The sequence below is a fragment of the Chamaea fasciata genome, unplaced genomic scaffold, assembly GCF_029207755.1.
Source record: "Chamaea fasciata isolate MVZ Bird 193981 ecotype frontalis unplaced genomic scaffold, bChaFas1.0.hap1 SCAF_5, whole genome shotgun sequence".
Taxonomy (NCBI): domain Eukaryota; kingdom Metazoa; phylum Chordata; class Aves; order Passeriformes; family Sylviidae; genus Chamaea; species Chamaea fasciata.
The window spans coordinates 41,292,701-41,313,986 of NW_027094090.1; the positions used below are offsets into that span (position 1 = coordinate 41,292,701).

At 34.7% G+C, this 21,286-nt stretch overlaps 1 protein-coding gene across 13 annotated transcripts in view; it reads left to right on the forward strand.

Moving 5' to 3' along the window:
* LRRIQ1 (leucine rich repeats and IQ motif containing 1) overlaps nt 1-21,286 on the forward strand; it is a 106,248-nt gene that overhangs the window by 40,440 nt on the left and 44,522 nt on the right. For 12 of the 13 annotated variants that reach the window (XM_066183327.1, XM_066183326.1, XM_066183330.1 and 9 more), the window contains 4 exons: nt 13,947-14,036; nt 14,745-14,866; nt 15,477-15,572; nt 15,918-16,003. In XM_066183327.1, the coding sequence (XP_066039424.1) occupies nt 13,947-14,036; nt 14,745-14,866; nt 15,477-15,572; nt 15,918-16,003 (394 nt within the window). The remainder of the gene's footprint in view (nt 1-13,946; nt 14,037-14,744; nt 14,867-15,476; nt 15,573-15,917; nt 16,004-21,286) is intronic. The other variant, XM_066183331.1, reaches the window with a different exon arrangement.

The window sequence follows — 21,286 nt, forward strand, 5'->3', positions numbered from 1 at the left end:
TATGAAATCAAGTATGCTGTTGGTTGATGCAGTGCATTTTACAGTTGATCAGTCTTTGGTCACCTGATACCAGGCTTCTTTTGCCAACTCTGCCACAAAGAAAATAGCTTGGCTTTCTATGAAATTATTACCATTGAGTTGATGATGACTTAGGGTAATTTTATTTTTTTCTTCTCCTGTTTAGCAACTATTTTAATGTACACTTTCAGAATTACTGCTTTATTTAAGAGCATGCAAAAAGTTTGAGATAGAAGTTCCAAGAATTATCTGGTAGATGGGAAATGTGTGTGTGTAAACATAGAGATCTGGCTTAAATTTTAGGATTTTTTTCATTTTAATTTGAAATACATATACAAAAAAGTTTAATTAGTTGATGTTCTCTGATCCCTGGCTTCTTTCTAAAATAATAAAAAGCAGAACATTGAAGGTTTTATTCTTTCACACAGGAAGGAAATATCTGTTCATACAGTAAAGGAAAATATCCTGTTTTGAACTAATCAGCTAGTAGGCCAGAGTTTTACACACAGTAATTCAGTTGAGCCATTCTTGTTTCTCTCTGTCTGGCCCAAATAACACTGTCATGTTTGGTTTCAAGGTTTTTCAATTGCTTAACTGAAAACTACACAGGCAATTTTGTTCCATTTTTCTGTCAACAAGACAATTGCATTCAGGCAGGTGTTCCTGAGGTCCTGGAGAAAAGGAAAGGATGGAGAAGGCAAGAGAAAGAAACCCAGCTGATTTCAGAAATATTTGTGCTGTATCACCCTTTGGTGTTGCCACACATTTATTTCTTTATTTCTTTATTTCTTTTTTTTGGGGGGGGAGGGGGGGTTTGGGGGGTTTTGGGGGGTTTTTTTTTAGTTTGTTTTGTTTTGGGGTTTGTTTTTTTTTTTTTTTTCCCCCAAATTATTACTGAGTTTATTAGGAATAAAATAAAACATGGATTTAGGGAGAAATTCTCAGGAAGTGTTTAGGTTCAGGTGATGACAGGTGAAGAACAAGCTGATGTTTAACATTTTAGTTTGCACCACAGGCTCAAAGGCTGAACTGTGGACTAATGTTGAATAAGTTACCCAAGCCTTTAGTTTCTTGTGATAAAAAATATGACAACATCTGTTTTCTACAGAGCAGCGTTTATGATAAATTTACAATGTATATGTCTATGAAGGATATTTATATTTTTTTCAGTGAGTGAATATTTCAATGTTCAACATTGATGACTGTAACTAGAATGATACCCTGCAATATTTGTCATGTTTTTCCTTCCTTTTTTTTTTCTGTATTTTGTTTTTTTGTCTTTCGAAGTGTATATGTTGTCTGTGCTGAAGAGTTGATTTTGATAAATGTGTGGCATAACTATACTGGGCATGCACACTGCTCCATCTAGCCCAGACTAGCTACTTAGTACTAGATTGTCTGTTTCCATGTGTGTGTGGCTGTTTTATTTCTGCAGTTGGGTGATACCAAATCATGTGAACTTCCTACTTCTGGAGAAACAAGCAACAGAAACTTGGAACAGTCTATACTTCCTATTCCTTCCTTTCTGGTCTCAATGTTTTATAGCAAAGTGCTGAAGCAGAGCCAAATAATGACACATGGTATCAGTGGCTATCTGTTGTGTCTCAAACAAGTGTATAGGGAGGAGTATGTATTCTTGGGCTAAAAGATCCCATATGCTAGGGTTTGAAGGAAGAGAAAAATATTTGGATACCATTTTGTACAGCAGATTTCAGTGTATAGAGTGAGTGAAATGAGAGAGAAGGGCAAAAAAAGCTTTCCTTATTGGAAACTGATACAAATGTCTTAAATCTTGTCTAAAAGCTTTTTGAATAGTTCACTATTTCGTATTGTAGTGGTTTAGGTTTTTCTTATACTGTTGTGTAGGTTTCAGTCATTATGATTTTATTCACTGGTATCTAACCTTCTACAAAATAACTACTGTGCAAGCACCTATCTAAACCATTTGTAAATAACAGTGCAATAAGTCATTAGGCATCAGTCTTCACAAAAAAAAAAAAAAAAAAAAAAAAAAAAAAAGAAAAAAAAAAAAGAGAAGTTTAATATCTTCATATAAACTCAATGTACCCGATGTTCCATGGAAGGTGAGACTGTGAAACAACATGGGGGAAACCCTAACCTTTGACAAAGACCTTTATTTACACCCATTGAACAATAGTATATTTGGGTTAATCACCATACTGCATGAAAAATGAACTAGAGGAATGGGCTTTGTCTTTCTAGCAATAGCTTGAATACTAGTCATTTCACCTGAACCATTGCTGATACCTTCTTGTATTCGTATCAGCTCCCATACACTGTCAAAGCCATTCAGAGGCAATTGATGGAAGTAGTGTTTTGTGTCTGTTTGATTGTGCGATGTCAGGCTATCCCAGATGACATGACAGATCTGGCCAACAGATGTTTCACAAAGTATGAGCCTGGTATTTAGTGATATCTTCACGTCTTTCATGTGGACTTTGGAGAATTCCAGCCTACATGCTCCAGAAGGCTGATCTTAAGGCAACCTTTCATCAACAGTCCATCCATGTAGCACATGATCTACAAGGCAGAGCTCACTTTACCTCTCTGGTGGATGAAATCTGACAGCACATTTGCTTGGCGCAGCTCTTACTTCTGTACCATCTAAATATCAGTATTGTTGTTTTCTTGATGTAAATATGATGTGAGCCAAATGCAGAATGTCTGAATTTGCCAAGGTATCAGAAAGCTGAATAAATTAGAGTTTTTAGACAATTCTTTACTCTGAGAAAGGGCCAATGAATACATTACTGTTTTCCTACACTGAATAAACATATGGACACATCTTCTTATCAAGAGAAATATCACTATTGATGATTACATGGGAGACAAAGTAAGTACTCTGTTTTAGACTTCATTTTTAATTTAATTTAAATCACTTTAGTCATACTTTTTCAAAAAAAGAAAGTCACTTTATAAGTTGCAACCAAATTAAAAAGAAATCCATCACTGCTTTGTTCATCAAAGGAGATAACACTGTTGCCCTGAGACAGTGTTGTTCTTTTTCTGACCTTGATTATGTAGATTTTTTAAATTCCAGTCTTTTTGACAGCTTTTGAAATTATTGTTCAGGATATTTGTTCAGGATGTCAATCAGACAGATTGTTTCCGCCTCTTTTTTTTCTGCATATCCACATTCAGACACGTAGCAATTCCTAATGTTTTGCTTGCCTTCCACAGCAGGTACGTAGCAGTTTTATTTTTCTTTCTTCTCATTTTTTCTGTCTTGAGAGGTGGGAAGAATAAGAACTAGCTCATGTGTGCTCTTAATCAGTAGACAATAATTAGAAAAAGAATTCCATCATGTCTCCCATCTTTAATTTTCTTATCGCATGTCCAAACTAGACCCGTATGATGTGTTTTGTTTTCTTTTCTGATAATCCTTCATAATGTGGTTTGTCTGAGACTGAGAGCTTATGATTGTGAGCTTGTGACAGTGATTGCTGTTTTCTGGCTAGTGCCAGGAAATAAGTGTAGCCCATGGATTAGAAGGTCCCCATAACATTTCTTGTATCTTGACACTCCTATGTAAGACTAGCTCCTGTAATTGCTTATAAATGTCAGATCAGCATCCAGCTTTTCTGTATTGTATGCTGCAAAGAATATAATCCTTTTTTCATCAAATTTCACATAAAGTTAGTGTTGTAGAAAAGCATAATAGTGTCTGTTGAAAATTTCATGAGATCCATGCTCTCCTCTTAAAAAGGAGGAAAAGACTCTCCTAAGCAGTGCATTGGATATCAATCTTTTTTCCATGAGTGTTTATCAATAATCTCTGGATATGTTCCTGTTGCTTCAGCTGCTGTGATAGGGGATTGTGTGCTGTTCATAGTCTGTGGCATCTGCAGATGCATAAAACCTCTACCTTTTTCAGCAGTGCTGCTTATCTCATTTTCTATTTGTCTCAGTTATTCTGGGTTTAGAAGTAGGTTGTTACAGTCAGTACCTGCAAAAATAAACACAGCCACAGCTACTAAAGGCTGTCACTAGCATTCCAGCCTCACAGCTCATGCAGGATATGCTCTGGTTGCTTTCTGGCCTTCCACCACAAGGTCTCAGTTCTTCCTACCATCTAAAATGCTGTTCATTTTTAAACAAAACCTATCTTCATCACTTGTCTCTATCCAGTTCTTAGCTACATAGTCAGATTCAAACAAATACTTCCCAAAGGAAAGCCTACTAGTGATGCATGGCACTACAGATATAATTTGGAACCTATATGTAGCAAATGGTGTAGTATTTTTCTAAATTTCATTTCGCTTTTATTACATACCAAAGGATAGTGATATTATTAATTGTAATTTCTAGCCTTATATCTTTAAAGACAAAGTCAAGCATCAAAATTGAATAAGCAAGGCAAGCAATGGAGAAATGTGTGTAAATGAAAAAGAAAGTTTTAGTTCTTTGAAGCTTCTACTCACTACTATAACGTCAAAGGAAAATTGTTCTAAGCCAAAAGCATCATTATAAATGGAAGCAATAATACAGTAAGTTCTTCTTAATGAGTGCATCTTCTAAATGAGCATATCTGGAATCTCTTGAAAGCTGAGCTAATGATCTCTAGTCATTGAATATATCTTCCCTAAGTTCCTTAATTTTTCTGTAATGTTGAAACTGATGTTTTGGTATATATATATTATGTTTAAAGTATCTAATTAAATGTCTAATATTTAGCATTTTCATATACATTGATTTCCATTAAAAAAGATTTTTCAGTAGTGCCTATTTACAAATTTCAGAAGCTAACCTATTTGATTTGTCTGTGCTCTATGAGAAGAAGCCATTGATTCAGTAAAAATAGTTACTGAGTTAAATTGCACTTCTTATGGAGGAACCAAAGAGGAGCGTGAGATGTCCGCTTTTGTGATCCTCTACACTTAAATCTCTGCATGTCTCATTGCCTGGAGCTTGAAATGCTTTGGTTTTAGAAGAAAGCAGAAGTTATCCAATTGTAGCACAGCTTAACTCTCCTGACCAGATGCAAGTCCAAGGAAACAGATAGGATGTATCCAAGGGGGTTAACAAGCTGCCTGATATAATTTTGAGGTTACTATGTATAATCTTTGAAAGATCACAGCAACTAGGGGTGTTGCGACTGGAAAAGGACAGCCATTGCACCCATCTTCAGAAAACTGAAGAAGATACAGGAAACTAGAAGCCAACAACATTATCTCTCTTTCTGGGAATGCTTGGAGTATATACATTCAGAAGCCATTTCTAAACCTGTGAAAGCAGGTGATTGTGAGAATCTAGCATGGGTTTACCAAGGACTCATCACCTTCATTGTTTTCTGTCACAAGGTGACTAGCACTATGAATAAGGGGAATGCAGTGCATATTACATGCCTTTATTTTAGCAAGGCTGTTAGCTGTCTCCCAGAGTCTTATTCCCAATTGAGATACAGGCTGGAAAAGTAGACAATAAGATCACTAGCAAATTGAATGCACTACCAGGCTCAAATAGTTGCATTTTGTGGTGCAAAATTGCACAGTTGTAATTACTGGTGGACAGTAATTAATGGAGCAGTAATCATGGATGGTAGGGGGACCAGAATAGCAAAAAAATTATTTAGCTACCTGTATGGTGGAACAGAATGCAATCTCAAGTGTGCAGATGACACTGTATTGAGGGCAGTAGTTGGCATGCTGGAGGATCAGGGTGTTCTTTAGAGCAGCCTGCATAGGCTAGATAGATGGGCTGACCAGAGCCTCATAATGTTCAGTAAGAGCAGGTGCAAAGTCCAATATATGGGCAATACTGTTGGCCAGGGTCTGACTTTCTAGGAAGCAATCCCACAGAAAAGGATGTGCAGCCGTAATGGACTTTGCATGCAATGCTTTAGTTTCTAACAGTGTAAACAAAGAATGGTAAAAAACCCAAACACCTCTTATACTATAATACAGTCTTAATATATCTAAAAACTATGTCTAGTTTGCCCTAGAATTGAGTGGGCTAAGGAATCCTAAATGCTAGATACTGTCTTACTACTCACTCTAGTATTTTTTGGCTTGAAAAATACTTTAAAACTTTTTTTTTTTTTAAAATATGAATATAGAAGTAGCTATTGATCATTTCATAAACCGGGAAAACATCCCTAAAATGATCTTCTTTCCAAAGAGTAAAATTACACATCCCAAAAGATTTAAGCTGTTGAGAATACAAGTATGAATTTAAACTTGCAGATTCATTTGTGGATAATTTATTTCAAATAGAACAGACAGTGCTAGAGGTATATAAGGAGGACAGTATAAGTGAAGCTGAGATACGATTTAGATGTACCTCTTTAGAATTAAGAATTTTGTAGTGCAATTAGAAGTTTGTTAACATAAATTCAAGAAAATCTATGTTTATAACGTAGCCTTTCTTTGCTCTTTAGCTTCCAAATCCTTTTTTTTTTTTTTTTTTGTTCTTGCTTCTGAAATAAGGACCTTTAAGAAAAAAGGAAAAGTTATCTTGAAATTGAACCTAATCTTTCATGTGACCTGAACTTTGAAACATGTTAAAGGTTAAATGACTATAAACTTATGACTAGTCTATTTTTTGTTACCCTGTGCTTCTGCATGATTTCCCTTCTTTAGATAAAACTGCACGCTGAAGCACAGCTTTCTTTTCTATTTTGTTTTAGTATTCATTATCTAAGCTGCATAGAACATTTTGGGTAATGTTCCTTCAAAATTCCTTGAATGCACAATATTTAAGGTGTAGGATTGAGGGGTTCCTTGGCTGTTCTGGTTTTTTAAAGTTTTTAACTCCTTCCCCCTTGAAAGTTTTGTTTCCTTGTTTTCATGGAAGTAGAAGAACTTGGGAAAATGTTTATAGAGGCATAGCAGCAAAAATTTATGTCATGTGCCAGAGTCAGAGAGGGGAAGTCCTGAATACTCTTGTCATTTTAATGGGGAAAAACTGAATCTGGGGTCTTAGACCCATTTTGTGGGGTGGCTTGGAGATTCCAGGAGTTTGATGTTTGTTGAGATGGGTGGGGGTTTATATCTCAAAAGATTTTTCGAGCATGCATTTTTTATGCTTACTTGAATCATGTCTAACCACTGAAGCTGAGGTTATCATTTACCCATCTGTATTTTTTATTCCTGTATTCAAAGAAAGGACAGAGAGCTTCCTTTGAACACTGTCAAGCATAAGAAAAAAATGCATTTTTAGAAAAGTTTAGGTCACATAGGTTGTGAATGACTGTCATGAACTACAATAAGATTCAGGCTTTTGGAGAGTTAATTAAGTATGAAGACATTCAACCTTTTATTTGAAAGACAACTTCTGTGGTCCTTAAATTTTTCATCGTTCATTTACTTCTCCACAATAAATTCTTCTCATTTTATTTGCATTTGTGGTGAGCAAACACGATGGAACATGAATTAAATGTAAATATATGCATATATATATATGCATTAAAATTTTAGAGAACAGCTAGTTTTCCAAGCTTATTAAAAAGTTAGGGAAAATTACATTTCGAGAAGACATTCTGCAATAATATTTTCTTTAATTTTTTTCTTAACAGAATGTGATTTTTCCAGTAATCATGAATATATCCTTCTCTAGAAATGGACAACTCTCCTTGTCCTCTCATTTACCTGCAAGAATGTATTCTATTAATTAACCAGTTTTTGTAAGTCTATAAAATCTCTTGAGGTCAATTAATCTTTGCAGTGTTTCTCTGGAATTCATGTGATACTCACTACTTTTTTTGGCTTGAAACTGTTTGATTTTAGCAGTCATGAGAGTGCAGCTGTACCCAGATTTCTTTTTAATGTAAATATATTGTCTTATATAAAGACAGGGTTGAAAAAGAAACATTGCCAAAGGTCAAAATAACCTTTATTAGGGTGCTAACCTATTTATCTTCAGCACATAAAATATGTGAAAAATACTGGAAGACAAACTCAGAGAAAAGGACTGTTTTTCCTACTGCTGGAAGTTCAGATATATATTTTCTGTAAAATGTGTATCCTCTAAGCTGTCTAATTAAAAAGATTTTACACATTTTTTTTATAATATTGTTAAATGCATTTTCATATAGATTTAAAACAGCAGAGTTTAGACTGAATTTTTGCAGTACTATGAGTGGAATAATATTGCAGCTAACAGAAGATTCAGTTGAGGATGATCATATCTGACATTTTCTTAGCTTTGGAAGTTATTTATAAAGTCAGGATCTAAACTGATGTTCAACTTTCTAACATTGAATTAAGCTTTACACATGAACTTGAGTTTCACAGAAAAACTGGTCCATAGAGTAATCTGATTCCTCAAAGGACTGGATGAAAGAAAATGCTAAATGCACAAATATATTCAGATCTTTAATTTCAAAGGAAGTTTTCAATCACAGTCTATCAACAATATACAAAAGAGCATAGAAAAGTGATCTGGTTCTTCTGTTTCATCTATAAGAGCTAAAAAAATCATGTTTTCTAAAGAAATTCGTTAAAACTTATCTAGGATTTAAGAGAAGAAATTCCCAGCAAGTACTCAGGCCTTGGCAGAAATAATTTTAGTTTAAAAAGAAATGAAATATGTTGTCCTGGATTAGCATGATATTTAAGTGAAATATCCTACAGAGCGAAATATGTTTGCCAGGAACCAAGAGAGAAAGTTACAGCTTTCTGCCAGATGAAAGACAGTTCAGTGGTCTGGCTGTAAGTATCCAGAGGGTTAACCTTCTCCATAAGATCGTTCTGCCTCAGCACACCCCTCCCAGTCTAAGCAAATATTTAACCAACAGGATGTTTAATATCAGGAAAAGTAGTTCTTCATGTGGAGTGTGTTGCCCCAAAAGAATTTTTGTAAGTGTGTTTAGTCCCAGAATGATGTTGAAGGTTCTGCCATTCATTTGTCTTTGCTTTTACATTTTTATTTTCTTTTGGGGAACAAGACTTTTAACTGCCCTATTCAAATGTACTCACTAAAAACTAGAAATTAAGAACATCACCAGTCAGAAGAACTTCATTCAAATTTGTATTCTATCAAGACTAATGGAAAGATACATTCTGTTTCATTTATTTGTTTACTCTAATTACATAGTATTCTTTTTGAAAACAAATTTGAAGGTGGAGAGGGCTGAAACTTTGTAACATCTGGTTGAAAAAGGGTCATTCCTCCTAAGGATGATGCTAATGGCCTATCTCACAGAGGGGAGCAGGAGTACAGGTAAAACGTGTTGGATAAAACCAGGCAGATGAACTGGCTGATGGGTGAATCTTTTTTCAAAGCAGAGGATTCCACACACTATTTCTATGAAATTCTGATGTGGAAGTACTGTTTCTAATAGAAGATCCTTTTCTTTTTCCCTTGCCATTCTAACTGTTAGGTTGTAATGATCAGGAACCAGTCATTACTCTTAGTTCATGGTGTGTTTTGAACATTAGCTTTTTTCTGCTTGTCTGTATTGTTGGGAATTTACTTGTTTTTATCTTAAAATACCATATAAATAAATTCACTACATAAATGTCAATAATTTTTTTTTTCTGACTAAACTATTGCTGTCCTGAAAACACTGAATGAGTCGATGAGGAGATGAAAGAAGAAAGGAAAGAGATATAAAGAGTTAGTTTCCCCCAATTTTCAAAGAGAGTTTCACTGTTTTCTTAGGTGGTGATTGAGGTCCACCGCACTTGGAAAGCTGGGGTAGCTTCAGCTCCCATGGTGTACAACATGATGCCTTTTTGAAGTTAATCTACACCACTTCAGCAGTTACATCCTATGAGTCCTATATGAGATTTGCATTTTTTCTAGATTGACATAGAGGTGACATGGCAAACGTGCTGACTGGATAGTTACATTTGTCATTAGAAATTAGATTACTGTTTTACAGTGAGGAATATTTCCCTAAATTTTAGCAGAAAGTCCTTAAACCATCAGTTTCCAAGGTCTAAAAGAATGCACTAAAGGAAGGATTGTCCTTGTCATGTCTGGCTTTTTTCATTCTTTCCATAAGCAACTGCTACTGTACTCTTTTGGAAGCAGAGTACTGATGTAGATGGTTATTTGGTGTGACCAGAACAGAGTTGTTAGATGTCAAATGCTGGCCTTTCTTTTTGGCCTGTATTGTTAATGCCTTTTTGCATCCTCTGCTTCAAACCATAGTACAGTTTCAGGAATAGGTTTGGTTTCTATTATGCTCATGTGATCCTCCTTGATCTCCGAGAGATGAAAGGCAATATGTGATGGCATTATTCACAGTTTGGACAGTTACTTTTAGAAGCGCTTCAAAGCTGCGTGTAAGTTTGACACTGTCCTGAGAACTATTTTTTGTTCATGGTGTAAATATGGCTCAGGACAGCCCTAATTACATGTAGTCATCATATATTATAAAAGAATATTTAGCTCCAGAATGTAATCCAGAGCATATAAAAAATGCTTAGGATTAGATTGTGTAAATAATGTTTGCACTAAAACTCGACTTTTCAGCAGCTCATTCAGATCCAATTAAAGTTAGCAGAACCATTCTCACTCACTTTGCTCATTGTAGGATTGAATTCTGTTTCTGAGTCTACAAAAGCTCAATGCTTGATATAAATAGTCATTATATTTTGCAAAGGAAGCAATTGAGTCAATACTTGAAAAATGAAGGAGGAACAAAATGAAGGCTATAGACTATATATGATATGCCATGGGAGAAAAAAAATCCCTAAGCCTCCAGAGTTTGTAAATGAGCTGCAAAATCAAAGGAGGAACCCTGTAGTAGTAGTGTCTCAAAAGATAAAAAAAAAAGGGGTTGTAAATCAGGATAAAAAGTTCTCGATCCTAATGGATAAATAGAAATAGCTAATAGTATGAAGTTTCATTATTAAAATTCAGAAAGGAAACCTGAACATCAAGTAGATTCCCACCTCCTTCTTCCTGAAGAGTGGTATAATGAATAATTGTATTATGGTTAAAAATTTTAAAAATTGTTTCAAATGGGTTAACAAAAAAATAGGTCCAACAAAAAAAAGGAAGGTCTATATGTGTTTTGTGTGTTTGTGAAACTTGAAACTTAAAGTAATACAGACTTTTTGAAACAAACACTGGAAATAAAGTATGCAGACTACAAAAGCATAAAAGATATCTTCAGATGAACTAATATGTGTTAAATCAACTGTATGTGATTTACACTTATGTGTAAAGCCACGTTGTATACCTCAGTATTTAGGAATTTACTTAATTTGGCTTTAGGAATAAATACAAATATAGCATACCTATAGCTGTTTGTGTAGACCATATAGTCAAAACCTGTCATTTTATTTGCTTTGTACTTCATCTCAGATTGTTGTTTTTTAATCTTAGTGATCAATATCAGTACAAACAGGTCTAGTTTTAAGCCTTAGGTGTTGGTGAATCTGTCATAAACTTTTCATTAGGCCTGTTTACAGGGAAGGTGTGGACAGAGGTTTCTTGAGCTTAGTGCTGTGAAAATGTCCAGGGAAAACATAGTGGAAGGGAGTGTTTGAAAATCAATTATGTTTTTATTTTTGTGGACAAAGCAAACATCAGTGTGGTATTTTTTTATGATACGCTGTACATTCATAGGGGTAAAAGATTTAATGGTAGATCAGTTGTCATTTTTTTTTCTTCTTGTGCATATTTATACCTTTGATTCATACTTCTATATTTTTAGTGATATTTCTTTTTAACACTTAGGGCACTGACATACATTTTATAGGCTACAAAAGAAATAAAACCACTAGCAGTACTAAGTTAATAAGTGGCAAACACTCAACTAGGAAAATATTAGTGAGAAAAGTTTCGACATAAATATTAAGAATAAAGAACTTTAATTGGGTTATGGTACAACTATAAAGCGAAAGGATTCAATCAGTGTACTGCTAAGTGTTTCTTGTTCCAAAAAATTTGCTACACCTTTGGAGTGTTATTTCTCATGGGCACTTTTGTTTTGGTTTGTTCTTTTGTTTGTTTGCTTGGGGGGGTCATTTGGTTTCGATTTTGGCTTTTTGTTTGTTTGTTTTTTTTTTTTTTACAAACTATTTTATCAGAGTGTTCAAGTTCAACTAGGCAGCATGGAGGCTTGGTCTGACATCTGATATTAGAGCTTGGATAACATTCACTGCTACTGTAAGACATTTAAATACTTAGGTAAATAATCGACACATCATTTATACATCGATTAAGTTGATTGACATTTAAATTATACAAGAAGTGGAAATCTACCTCTCTCCCACTTGTATTGGTTTTTTTTCAAATTGAGGAGGAATAAAAATTTCCAAAATTTTCTATTTTTATATACCTGTATATACCTGCATTGTTGACTGGATTGTATTCCCAGTCATGAAAAAAAAGTGAAAAATTCTCATCTGAAAAATTAGAAGTATGATTGGCATAGTGCAACTGAGAAGTAAATTTAAAAAGCACAAGGAGGAATAATATCTATTTTCACTGGAAGTTTTCATTTAGATGTATTTTTTTCATAGCTTTTCTTTTTGAATATTCTGCCCATAGCACCCAGGAAATTGTAAAACTTCAATTGTTGCAGCTTTGTCTCTACTGAGGTATGAACTTGTCAGACTTCTATGCTCAAATTGTACCAGTGTCACATATTTAATTGATCACCTTTGGAATTTGATTTACTACAATCTGCTTTCTGGAATGGGATTTTTTTTTAATGAAAATTGTGTGAATCAACCACTCAGTGGTTATCAGCATAAGAGTAAATATGTCACTGAGGAGAGATAAATTAGTGGGTTGCAGATAACTGTAAAAGTTAAAGAATGTGATACCTTTTATTTGTTGCATGCCTCTGCGGTTTATTTACATAAATTTCCTAACATATACAACTACCCAAGAGAGGAGGTATGATAAAATGGATGATGTTATATATTTGTCATGAATTGAAATGTTGAGATGGGGAAGAGTGGTTATCTGTTAATACTGAGGGCATAGAATTTTTCCATATTTATTAAATAAAGGAATGAAACCCAAAACATACCGTAATCAAATAACAGGGAAATCCAGAAGCAGGGAATCAATCAGATGAATGAATTCATCCCTTTTAAGACATGAAAATAAAATCAAATGTTATTTTTCAAAGCTTGGTCAGAATAGAAGCAAAAAGAGTGATCTTAGAGCCACCAAACTGTTTGACCAGTACCTGAACTAACTTTGCAAAATACCTAGAATATGATTCTTGTATGTCTCTGAATTTCGAAGACCTTGGAAGATCTTGTTCACCAATCTAAAACCATTATTTTAGTTTCCCATTTAATCCATTGCATCAGAAATAAAACTGCATAATTGAAGCATATTGCATTATATAGAATTTACTTTTTTAACCCCAACTTTCAATAAAACTTACTTACCAATTCAGTTCAACAAAAACAAGTTTGATGGAATCAGGTACCTACATCTGGACATAAAATACTCAGTCAAAAACAGCACACAAAGCTCTTCATGTTCCTTATTCCTTTAAGTATCACAGGTTTTGTTTCCTACCATTAAGAGAAAGGAGTCCTATAAATGTACAATTTATTATATTTGGGGATGTTAAGTGTAACTAAAGTCACCTTTTTGTTCTACTCAGTTAGTTGAAAGTAAGGTCTATAATGGGCATATCACCAGTTTTCCAGTTTGGCAGTCTTTTATAATATCTTATATTTACTAACAATGTTGGAATAAAATAACAGGAATTTGAGAAAGAGGGGTTGCATCTTATGCAAAACCAAAACCCAAAAAGGACCTCCTCAACCCACAAATACTGTTGATCTGATTTGTTTAAAATAAAACAGTACAGCACAGCATCTCCTAAGGTGCTTTAAGTGTGATTGCTCTGCAGGTGGCAGTTCTGATATACAGCTTGAAAAGATGTACTAAGTATGTAAGACAATTTGAAAGAGACTTTGCAAGAGTTATCATAACTAAACTGATTTTATCAGTGCACTATTTGACTTTGCTCATTCATGCAGGCTGCATTAGAGAAGGAATGGCTGACTCTAGATTCCACCCGTTTCCCTTCAAAAACACGCCTGCTCTCAAACCAGCTGCACTGGCCAAAGGTAACATGTCACAGAAACAACTTAGTCTTCAGGCTTTATTCATTCCTTAAGGATATGCTATTCTGGGGTGATTAATACGACAATTTAGTGACTTAAAAACACAATTACTTTTAGAAGTCTCAGACTTCCTCCTCATCTCCAGATGCAATTTTTCTTTTAGATTTTCTTTCATTTACTTATTTTTTTTCTTTATTTTGGATTTATTTCAACACTTTACTTCACAGTAGCAGAAAAAAAGATGATGTACTTCATCTGCACGTTTGGCAATGGATTAAAAATTGCTAGTTGACAAACTACTTTAAAAATACGAAGATCTGCATTATATGACAACAGCTGAATGTTTTCAGAAAAGCTAAAAGTCATTGAACTGTAATGTCTGCTAGATATTTGATAAACTTTGAAGTTTTTGTTTTTGTAGGGGTTTGTATTCTTATTAGAAGCATAGTATTACTAATGTTTCCTACAATTAAGAGAAAGAAGTTTTATAAATATATAATTTATTATATTTGAGGATGTTAAGTGTAACTAAAGTCACCTTTCTTTCCTGTTCAGTTAGTTGAAAGTAAGGTCTATAAAGGGCATATCACCATTAAGAATCCTTTCATTTATGGTGATAAACTCTGAAAACCCTGGTACAGGTTTTCCTGCACATTTTAAACTCAAACTTATGGGGACAATCAGCTGCATTCCTTTTCTTCCTCTGAGAAGTTTTCTAGGCCTTCAGATTCCAGTGGACAATCAAATAGTTTACCATCAGTACCACAAGAAGTTTGGCAGTGTGCTAACAGACCACATTCATACTCAGCAGAAAAAATCAATTTTCATAGCAGGTAAGTTAAATTATATTGGTTTAAACTGTATTTAGTTCATTTGGATTTGACAAAAAATAAAAAGGAGAGGAAGAGGCTGTTTTCTGATCCTTTGCTACTTTTGGTTAATGTGATATTATTGGAGTTAAAATGTATTTACTTTCTATAACCAAATATATTAAATTCAGTTGTTATTTTTCATTTACCATCATAATTAGGAATATAAGAATATATATGTGTAGTTTTATTTACTTAGGTTTGATTACAAATTATAAGACTTCTATTTTTTCATATATGTTGTGAAATAGATGTTGAAGTAGAGATCTTTAAGACTAGATAAAGATTAAAAGGGATTTCTTAAACAGCTGCATTCTGTGAAAGGACTGAAATATGCTTCAAGTAATTGAAATGTAAACATTTCAAATTGATGGCAGACTTTTATTACTCTCCAAGATAAAACCTTCATGGAGTATTAAAATAGATTTTTTTTTTTGGTATCATTTCCAAGCTTCAAAAGTGCCTTTCAAAGGCACAAATAAGTTGCAGAATAACAAAGGCTGTGAAATAGTGTAACCCCAGACCCTTTCTTATTTACTTACCTTTCAGTACTGCTCTTATACTTTGTTTCCAGGTCAGGGAGGGAAACAATGTCACAGCTTTCTAACTGGAAAGAAAAAAATGAATTTTTGTTTTTGTCTGAAAAAGAAGAGAAAATATCAGAAGAATGGTATGCTAAGCTCTTTTATTTACACAGTGACTTCCAAGAATAGGTAAAATATAGTTATCTGTTGTTGCTTACTTTTTTTAAGTTCCACTTTTGAAGAATCTCTGTTTTCTACCAAAGTAAAAATTATTGTAATTATTTTTGTAAGTGTCTGGGAAACTATCTTAATAAATTTCAATAATATAATGTTAAGATAAAAATTGCAGCTATCTCTGTAACCCAGAGAGTTTCATACTATGGATCAGTACTCACACCAGTATTCTTTTCGAAAAGTGTATTATACAATAATAGGCAGCTGGTGTAACATAATACATGTGAAATATTTAGTAAGTTATTTTCTTCCCTTAGGGGTTTTAAGGATATTTCTACTGCACAGCTAATGCTGAAGAGGGCCCAAAGAATGAAACCTAAAAAATACAATAATAAAAGTTTAGGTAAGTCAGCAGTTAAAATAATGATTATATTGAAATAATTTTTCCATTCTTAAAACTGTGTTTCTCTTTTAAAAACTTTGCTTGTACAACATTAAACATTAATTTGAATAAAGATGGAGTGTGATTCAGTAAAAAACAACTCAGTTTAAATCAACGTATTTAGATTTTAAAAACCATTCTACCGGATTTTGAAGTTGAATATTTGACTGCTATGGTAAATAGAAATTTTATTTCTTCTTGTTCATGTATCTCTTTTTCTAGATGTTGAATTTGTATTTCTGCATGTTGTGCTTCTTGTATTTTCTTCTTGGGAAAATCTTGGGTTAAAAATTTTGACTAATTTGCATCAACTATTTATGGAGACAACAGTTTGATATATATGAAAGTAAATGATTAAATTTTTTAAATTATATATTTACTGTGGAAATAGATAAAACTTATCCAGCTTCTCATCCAGTTGTTTTCTGGTTCTTCTGAAATACTTATAATGTTGATGAACCTTTCTTAGAATCACTAATTGTTAATATGGTATGCTAATAAATATGTTGGTGGCATATAGTAATAAACATATTAGTCAAATACTGATAGTACAAGAAACATTTAAACACTTAAGACCCTCGTTGACAATAGGACCTGACACTAAATAGTCTTTAGAAAATGCACTCTTATTTACTTACTTTTTGTATCACAAGCTACACTCTTCTGCATAACTTTGCAAAACTCTTCTGTGTTAAGTGTTCAAAATATTGAAAGATGTTTTGCTCTTCGAGGGGAAAAAATCAGCCTACAGATATATTTAGGCAAAGTTTTTTTCTGTTTATTTTTTCTGCTTTAAATACCATGCCTATGACTAAGAATGAATATGATAAAAATGAGGTATAGTTAAAACAATAATAAAAGGGGTAGGTAACAAAAAGACGTGTAATCAGCAAACCATGCTTTGTGGAAATGAGAGTATATGGATAAGAAGTTAAAGTTACTGTATTGAACTCTTCATAGCTTTCCAGGGTGCTCTACCATGTTACCTTATTTTTTTAAAAAAAGTAATATGTATCTGGTGTGCAGCTGAGGTTTTTTTATAAATATTCCATTTTTTGGCCTCTGTATAATTTTTCAATTAATAAAACTTATTAGGTTATATCTCCTTTTCTCCATATGCTGTCTTATGGTAGTAATTAGTCCAGTCCTACATGTCTGATTGAGCATATCAAATTTGCTATCCTATTTTTGTTGTAGTTCTAATGGATTTCTTGGGAATGTTTGTGTTCACTTTGTTCAGATTATTCAATATGATGTATGGGTGTTGAGCTTTTTAATGTAATGCTTGGAATATTCTCAAAGTACATTGCTAGTTTAAAAAAAAATGAAAAAAACCTTTTGCCCAATGTTTTTATAGTTTCAAATATTCTCCTCTTGACACTACCTCATATAGATTTTTTTTTTCTTTCTGACTATTATATCAAGCACAAAAATAACCTGTGTATAGAATTTACCTGTATGGGTTTCTCCCTCAGTCATTAAAATTCCGGGGTTTTTTTTTCAGATTCATAGAAAGCATGGTTTCCAATACCAAAAAAATGTGACTGAAAACATTTCACTCCATCCCTATTCAGTAAAAAGGTTACCAAGCTGTCTATTGTTTCTCATACAGCACACTTGCAGTCATTCCTTCCTTGGTCAGTAAGGAAATTATTAATGAAAATTTATAATGGAAATTAGCAATCAAAACAAGTATTTTTATATTTAGTTGATCTTAAAACTCTGATCTTATACTAAAAAATTATACTGATCAAGTAGTCTCCATGTGAAAAGAATCTCCACATATATAATTATCTTTTCCATCAGGTACATGCTCTGAAAGTGGTGAGAGTAAATCATGGTCTTTTTGAGGGTCTATTAGAACAGAGGGGCTTTCCAGCATTTAAATTGGAGTGGATACACCTTATCCTGAGGCTACCCAGCTCCAGATCAGGAAACTGTGACCAGACACATTAGGCTGCCAGTATGTTTCCCAGATCTCTGTGTGGTAGGTCTCATGCTAGGTTACTTTTAGCAATTTCAGTGTAACTAGGGAGAGACAGCTCACACTCTTAGGCAATTGCTTGGAGTTTAACCCTACTGAAGCAGGAATTACAGGATTTCATTCTTTCTAATATTCAAAAGCAGATTGAATTCATTTGAATAAGTAGATGTCAATATTGTCTTTTAATGTTCTCATAGAAGTTACTATCCTATTGCCTTCATCTCCACTGAAATGAGGTTCATTTGTCTTGTACTTAGTGATGTTGCATTTGGAAAATTTTAGCAATACTATTTCTGTTCTTTCTTTTGGATTTTCAGGTCTTCAGTGTTATAATTACAACAGTTTCCTTTTTAGCTTTCTACTTTAAAGTAGTTGAAGTATGCTAACTACAAGAAAATAATTTTGTTTGTGATAAACATTCATACCCACCAGAAAATAAGTAACCAGCAGCCACCTATAAGTGGGAATTAAAAGGTATAAAGAAGCAATTTTCAATGTTATATCTACTTACACGTCTGACTTGGAAGCAAAACTTAAAGCTTTGAGAAAATGCAAAGCAATAACAGTTCTAAAGATTCTAGATACAAATAAATTATAAACTCTTCACATTAAACCTATAGCTTTTATGTTGAGATTGCAGTATAATCCCAAACATTTTTTGTGTACTATTGATCATTCTTTGTAAGGATCTCATTATTTGCAGGTAATGATAAGCTATTGATGGATCTTCTTGGAACAAACTAGCTGTCAGAGTATGCTTTCCGGTTCCATATGCTGTCAAAGTCCTTTGCCTTAGACCTGAGATTCGCAAATGCAAAGTGTTAAACCAGCTTTCATTCAGAGAGTTATGCGGTTAGTTGCTCTTTAATATTGTCAAGATGTCTGCCTGGGTTGGAACCTGGACTGGACAGCCCTGAACAGCTTTGATCCTTAATATATTCAGGTGTGGAAAATTATTCCTTTTTATTTTCCATATAAAACATTTGTCTTCTACTAGTGCAACAGTGATGGTATCCATTTCATAATTATGGAAGCCCACATCTGAGTTAGTCATTTGAATTGTTTTATGGAAAGAAATCTCCTCTTGAAATGTAATTCAAAAACAAGCTACTTGAGTCTCACTGTAAAAGCACTTACAGTTCTCCATTGCCTAGACACAAAAACTAGAGTGACTTGCTGAAGTACTAAGTTAAACTCTAGATATGTAGAAGTAACTGAGAACTATCTTACCTCATATGCCTGGTCACATATCTTTTTAGTAAAGAAAAATATATGAAAAATACTAGCAAATGCACTGAATCATGTGGTTTTTATTGCAAGAGAGAGAGAGAGCTTAAAGTAGCATAGCCTTATAATCGGGAGTGATTCAGGTAAGGCTCATATTGCAGCAAACCAGTCCCACCAACTAATGGCCTTAAGGCCTGTATGCCCTAATCCACTATGTTATGTTTGCTTTTTCGTATAGTTAAAGAAAGTTGTGGCCTGCACTTTAATGACACAAAATGTATGCTGTGTCTGCTTCAACTATTTTTACTATATAGTAAGATAATACAAAAAGTGTGGGAAAGAAGCCAGAAAATTTGCAGCCAAGTAAAACTGGCATAATGTCAGAAATATTGCTGTTAACCTAGGTGCATACTATTCTATGGAAATTCTAATTCACAATCTAAATACAGCAGACATTATTGAGCCTCACTGTGCTTAAGTGGCTGTGATGCATAACAGTCTTAGCTTCCTAAAGGTGTCTTGGCACAAGAGTACCAAATTTCTTGCTTAAATTGGAATTTCTCTCATCTTGTGGATTTTATTAGCCTGTCAGTTACCTTCTTTCTTTTAAGATGGATGAAAGTTTGTCTCTTCTACACTGGTGTATTACTTCTTATTTCACCTTTTAATCTCCAGAAAAAGTTCTCTTGTTGGTGGATCAGGCCCAGCCAGCATGGGTTTAGAAAAAGCAAGTCCTGCTTTGACCAGCCTGATCTCATTTTATGACCAAGTGACTCACCTGCTGGATGAGGGAAAGGCTGTGGATGTTGTCTACCTGGACTTCAGTAAAATATTTGATACTTCCTCCCACAGCTTTCTCCGGGAGAAGCTGGCTTTGACAAGTTCACTCTTTGGTGGATTGAAAACTGGCTGGATGGCCAGGCCCAGAGAGCAGTAGTGAATGGTACTCATGCAGTTGTCACTTGGTCGCTAGTGGGATTCCCCAGAGCTCAGTATTGGGGCTGGACCTGTTTGATCTCTTAATCCACGATCGGGGGCGGGGGTAGGAGGGCTGGAATTAAAGGGACCCTCAGTAAATTTGCAGATGACACTAAGTTGACCTGCTGGAGGGCAGAAAGGCTCTGTAGAGGGCTCTGGACAGGCTGGATTGATGGGCCAAGGCCAATTGCGTGAGATTCTACAAGGTGGTGTGCTGGGTCCTGCACTTGGATGACAACTCCAGGCAGCGCTGCAGGTTTAGGAAACAGTGGCTGGAGAGCATCCCAAGGGAAAAGGAGCTGGGGATGCTGGTTGACAGCAGCTGAACATGAGCCAGAGTGTGCCCAGGTGGCCAAGAAGGCCAATGGCATCCTGGCCTGGATCAGGAATAGTGTGGCCAGCAGGAGTAGGGCAGGGATTGTCCCCTTGTACTTGGCGCTGGTGAGGTAACACCATGAGTGCTGTGTCCTGTGCTGGGCCCTTTACTGCAAGAAAGACATTGAGGGACTGGAGAATGCCCAGGGAAGGGCAACAAGGCTGGGGAAGGGTCTGTAGAACAAGTCCTTCACGGTGTGGCTGAGGGAGCTGGGGTTGTTTAGCCTGGAGGAGAGGAACCTTAGGGGAGACCTTGTAGCTCTACACAACTGCCTGAAAGGAAGATGTAGCCAGGTGAGGCTTGATCTCTTCTCCCAGACAACCAAGCATCAGAACAGGAGGAAATGGCCTGAAGGAGTGCCAGGGGAGGTTCAGGTTGGACATCAGGTAGAATTTTATTTTGCTGAAAGTGTAGTTAAGCATTGGAACCAGCTGCCTAGGGAGATGATGGAGTCACCATCCTTGGAAGTGTTCAAGGAATGACGGGAAAAGATACTCAATGCTTTGCTTTAGTTGACATGGTGGTGTTTGGTCAAACATTGTACTTAACGATCTTGGAGATCTTTTCCAAACATAATGGATCTATGATTCTATGGTAATACTTGATGCCACCTAAATAGGAAAAAAAATTTAAAAAACGTAAAAAGCAGCTGAAGTGGACCTTGATCACTAGAATCAGA